We start from the raw sequence: 6,000 nt of genomic DNA, 5'->3' as shown, positions 1-6,000 counted from the left end.
TACTTCACAAAGCACTTCATAATCTAATTTTGTCTTTTTAAACACAGGAAATTCCTTCTGTAAATCTGCATTAAATTTATATTTTCATCGTGACATTTTGTCTGCAGTCTGTTTCAAATTAATTAACACACGAAAATAAAAATAATAATTGTCATACACTCATAAAAATCACTAACAAAATACGTAAAGACTATATGCGGTATTATGCCAACAATGCCACTGCACACAGAACGATACTGGTACTGCAATAGTTGCATCAGAAACAGTCGTGTGGCTTAGGAATCACGGCGACAGTGAGCTGTGTGCAATGTATCCACATTCTTTTTCAGAAACTTAGACAGCGTTACCAGGTTTAGTGATGTGGGTGCTCACGACCTTTCAAAACTCGCATACAGTATCAAAAAGAGTACTTTACTTTAAAAAAAAAAGTACAAAAGCACATACCCTCAAAAAGAGTAGTTGCACTCTTAGAAGAGTACGTCTGATAACCCTAGACATATTGGTTTATTGTCTGCCATTTAAGGTATACCACTAATAAAATAAGGCCCAATCACCAATATTGTAATGCCACAAAATGTTGTAAAGTGTCATTTTACTTCGGACTTGCAGTAAGTAACTTACCTACACTATGAGTTCCATATTCTTTAAAATCCGCAATGTTTTATTTATTAGAATGGCACACTGCGATACATTTTTGAACAGGCTTTGAAGAAGTTTATTCTGTATAATTCTTCTTCTTCTTCTTCTTCTTCTTCTTCTTCTTCTTCTTCTTCTTCGGTAAAAACTAGTTTATGTTTTCCGTAAATATCAGCAGCTCTTCGTCTGCTATATTGTATATTCTAATCCCATTCATTTATCACTTCTTGCTTTTTTCTTCTTCTTCTTCTTACATCACTTCAAGACATAACTCCAAAGTTTATAGAGATAGGGTAAAGCAGTTTTTTAAAACAGTGTCATAACAGCTCGACACTAAAACCATTCCTTTCCCTTACATTGATAAATGCTTCCAAATTATGAGTCAATTAAGTAACCTTAATGGGTAACATTTTCAGTAAGAGAATTAAATATTATATTTATTTAAACTGAAACTGTCCATTATTTAATTTTTTTTGCATACAGATATTGTTTCTTTTATTTTTTTAACTTGTGTTTTTTCTCAATAAATTTGTACCGTACTTAAAATTTTAATTACAACATTTAACTTCTAATATTATAATTATTATGTAACTGGAGCTGCACCAACCACGAGCATATTTTGTTTTTTTTGGGCGCATACTATATGTTTTAAATAAGTATATATAATTTGTCATTTCGAAAAATTGAAATATGTATATGTAATTTGAGGGGCTTAGAACAAAAAGCAGGTAAGTGACATTATTAAAAAAATGAGGTAAGTGCGTGTTGTGATAGCCCAAAAGGATGTTTCTTTGGGATAAAATCAGGTAAGTGACCACACTGTGCAGTGCTGCTATATAGGCATCATTTCACCAAACTAGTGTATAATATTTCATTGCATGTAGAGCTTTAACTGTAATTTCCTCAAAACTAGGTTTCCGTCACTTACCTGCTTTTTGTTCTAAGCCCCTCATTTGTAATTTTGATAAATACATTCACACCAATAATTGAAATAGAACTTCTATGTACTGTTATATCAAAACTGTATTACATCCACATGCATGTCTGTGTACCGGTACCACTTTACTATTTGCATGTTAATATATTTATACACTTATTTTAAAATAAACTATGCTAAATATTTCAAACACTTTTGAAAACTCCAATACATATCTAAAGACAAATAAAATAACCATACAGTCACTGAAGTGTGGTGAATATGAGATTTAAAAGGAAACAACCAACTCTTTTAATTATACACAAAAGAAAAAACAGGAAAGTATTTGAAATTGCTTCTAAGAAGAAGTAAAAAATTTCAGACAGAGACACAAGAAAGCAATGCATCAACATAGGCCAGTCACCCAGGATGTTAAGAAGTACAGAATCCAGAAGAAGCGAGCAAGTGACGAGAGGGGAGTCACAGCAAGCGACTCACCACAATCACCGAGAACAATATTTTTGACTTAAGTTCATCTGCATCCTTTAGGGCCGGCAGGTTGTCAAGTGCATCGAGTGCATCCACTCTGGCGGCTGCATACAAGTTTCCATAGCAACGCACCAGACGCTCTCTCATGCTTGCGGTATCTGAAGACACTTCGGTATTTGTACTGGGCACAGCAGAGAGCGACGCTAATCTGAAATTAGTCAATTACAAGTCATGTCGGGAAACAACTACGAAATTTGTTCAAGCGTACAGGAATCTCAAAGAAGTAAAAGTATGAAAGTTTAGAAGAGGCTAGACTCAAGGGAGGTCGTAGAAGGAAATATTCAGTCAATGGGATGAAGATGGTTCTTTTAATGTCTAGATCTGTAATCCATGGAACTCCAGGGCCCTGTTTTACAAATCTGACAAGTCCTACAATCATGACAAATTATACAATTTATTATCTATTTATTACATTTCTGATAATTTTCAATAGTGATTCAAATCAAATAAAATTATAAGTCACATCTCTCTTTTATGTTTTCAATTTACCGTACTTTATTTCTATTGTTAATGGGTTACGGTACTTATTCCTATTTTATAACTGCTGCTCAGTAAGTCGGCAATAATTTTAAGTGAAATTGTTTCTTTGTATTTCTACGAAAAAGGTGCTTTCATGGACACCTAGCCTGTGTACTTCATTGTCCATTCAGTATAAACGTTGCAGAATTTGTAAATTTCATACAATCTTAACAATTTTCAAAATGCAGCAGTTGCTGCTTCGTGTGAAAAATATAGGAATACAGCTTTACGGTTATTATTCTTGGTGGAATAAATAAATGCACATATGTACAAGAAAAAAGACATTCAACAAATTTTACATAGGTTGGATAAAAAGTTATGGCAACACTGCTGTCACGTGACGATGGTGCTTCGAGAGCTGCCAGCTGTGTGGACATGAACAAGGACTGTTAGATGAGTTAGTGCAGCCAGCGGCGACAGTACTCTGTCAATCTACTGCAGTGTGTAGAACGTTGACTTTCATAGGGATAGTGTGAGCGCCCTAAGACCACTTTTACAAAACTAGAGCAACGTTCCTGGATCAAAATTGAAGTGACACGAGGTCGTAGTGCACAAGAATGTTTTCAGGGACTGCGTGAAGCATGTGCCTATGCAGCGTTGCCATATCGCACAGTGGCACGATGGGTTAAAGCGTTCCGGGAAGGCAGGGATGCCGTTCAGGACAACCTCCATACAGGACGACTCCACGTGGAGGACAACACAGTTCAACTCCTTGCTTCCCTGTTGGATGCTGATCGCCGATGGACTGCGCGTGAGTTAGGAGCGGAAGTCGGAGTATGTCACAAAACTGTGCTCCACATTCTGCAAGACATTCTGCGTTACCGCAAAATTACAGGGCGTTGGACACCCCATGAAATTTCCGAGGTTTAACAATGGCACCACTATGCAGTCGCACAGGCCTTGTTGGACCGGTACCAAAGCAAAGATGACGACTTTCTTGGACGAATCGTCGCTATGGACAAAACCTGGGCTCGCTCATATGAACCAAACAAACTTGAAACGTCAATCAAATGAATGGAAGCATCCAGGTTCTTCTCGTCCGAAGAAAGTGCGCCCTACACAAAATGCTGTGAAGGTGATGTTCATTGTGGCGTATGACATTGATGGGGTAATACTGCACCACGCTGTACCTCCAAGGCAGACGGCAAACGCGAACTACTACTGCAGGTTCCTGCAGCACCACCTTCGTCCAGCCCTCAGGAGAAAACGACGGCACTTGGTGGTACAGAACCCCATCATTCTTCATGATAATGCAAGGAGTCACACCTCTGCTACTGCTGTCAAGGACCTCTTGCGCCGCTGGCAATGGGAGATTCTGGAACATCCACCGTACTCACCCGATGAGTCCATGCGATTACGATCTTTTCACCAAAGCGAAAGAACCACTGCGAGGGACCCGGTACAATACCAGAGATGAATTTATCCGTGCTATAGGGCGGTCAATACGGAACATCAACAAAGATGGACGCGCTGATGGTGTACGACGCCTTCCAAACATTTAGCAAAAGGTAATAAATATGGGAGGCGACTATATAGAAGGTACGTAAATGTTGTAACCCTGTGAATAAAGTCATGTCAGAAATATAGAACTGTTGCCATTACTTTTTATCCAGCTGTAGTAATCACGTAAAAATGAAGAAGCAATTATTAATGTTGTTAACAAAGTTTGTACATTATTAAAGAAATAATGTAAAACTGAGGAAAATTTAGTATTAAGAACACGGGGGAGGGGAAGAGAGAGAAGGGCTGGGAGGGGGAATTATTACTCTGGGCGAGCCAGGAGAAGTCACAATGAGTAAACATGCGGGAAGGTCGACTATGCTGCACTCAATACTGACGTCACCACTTGACTTAATTCACGTTAACGCCACGCATACAAAGAGCATCCCCCACCTATTGACTTGCTGTGACTTATCCTGGGATGGCTATAGTATTGGTTGTGGAAAGTGCTTAAGAAGAAGAAGAAGAAGAAGAAGAGTGAGGAAAAAAGAACAAGAAGAGGACAATATAACAATAATCGCAAATATAGTTATGAAATTACTACTAGTATTTGCTAGACAAACAGATCACATTATGTAGCTCGGTTGGCTAAGGCGCTTGCCTGCCAATCCGGAGTTGCGCTCAGGCGAGGGTTGAATTCTCGCATGGGTTGATTATCTGGTTGGGTTTTCCCCGAGGTTTTCCCAACCGTAAGGCGAATGTCAGGTAATCTATGGCGAATTCTTGACCTCATCTCGCCAAATATCATCTCACTATGACAAATCCCATTGACGTTAAATAACCTAGTATAGTTGATATAACGTCGTTAAATAACCAACTTAAAAAATAATCACGTTAGTCACAATTCCTACAAGCATATCTGTGTATAGGAAATGCGGTATCGTGATTATCATAATTCATTTCAATGGTAGGCACATATTATAGCCGTATCACAGTCTAGTAATATGCAGTCACGAAGCTCAATACGTAGTAAATATGTATCCATAGATAGTTGCTAACCACTAGGATCGCTAATATCGCCTCATTATAGACAATGCGAAATAGTACCGGCTCAGTCTATTGTTCCTAGCACCCTCACAACCAGTGACGTCGCCAGGATCAGAGCAAGGGGGGTGCGGATGGGGTGCGAGCTGTAAAAATGTGGTACCGTCGACCGGGTATACCTTATTTTATTTCAAGGAGTGCAGTTCGGTGGCTCCTTTGAACACCCACTTACAGATTTATGACTTCCTACACAAACACCTCTGACAATTCCATCCTGTCCCCTCCTCCCAACATTGAACAGTTGCCACAATCCTGGTGACCTTCGAAATTATGCAGTGAAACTGACGGGATTCTTGAAATTCGGAAAAGATGCGGCAACTCTGCCTCCACGTGGATTTGACGGCCACCTGTCAATTCTTCTGAACGAGGGTTGTGATTGGTTACTAACAAGAGAAGACAAGATTTCCGTCACAGTAAGGAAGACATTTATTTATGACAATCAGTTAGTAGGGGGCAGTAGAAGGTCTGTCGGCAAAGTCTTTTCTATGAAACTGCACTCTATGAAAAAAAATAAAGTATATACAGATGCCCCAAACTAGCAAGCTGTCTCGTTCGCGCAGGCGCATAGAGTACTTCTCCCCTACCACTGTCCGCCTACTGCTGTGCACTGTGGACTAGAACGGTACAGCTCAGTTCTAATAACAGTTGAGAAGGCTGCATAGGGAGGGTACATCTTGAATATATTGTCAAGAGGTCAACTTTTCAGATAATATGACTATACCTGGGTATCGGAGCCTAGGTGGACCCTCTCCGTTAGCTCTACTACTTCCCCTCTCCAGGCAGCTTCCTAGTTTGAGGCATCTGTACTTTACACAAAGGGGGTAACTTTACACATT

The 6,000-nt window shown here is 39.5% G+C and overlaps 1 protein-coding gene across 1 annotated transcript in view; it reads right to left on the bottom strand.

Moving 5' to 3' along the window:
- LOC138697544 (uncharacterized) overlaps positions 1–6,000 on the bottom strand; it is a 123,236-nt gene that overhangs the window by 15,342 nt on the left and 101,894 nt on the right. Inside the window, exon 5 of the mRNA XM_069822877.1 lies at positions 2,051–2,249. Coding sequence (XP_069678978.1) covers positions 2,051–2,249 — 199 coding nt within the window. The remainder of the gene's footprint in view (positions 1–2,050; positions 2,250–6,000) is intronic.

Source organism: Periplaneta americana, chromosome 4 (assembly GCF_040183065.1).
Source record: "Periplaneta americana isolate PAMFEO1 chromosome 4, P.americana_PAMFEO1_priV1, whole genome shotgun sequence".
Lineage (NCBI taxonomy): Eukaryota > Metazoa > Arthropoda > Insecta > Blattodea > Blattidae > Periplaneta > Periplaneta americana.
The sequence above is the reverse complement of the archived record's forward strand: the minus strand, read 5'-3'. Positions and strand labels throughout refer to the sequence as shown.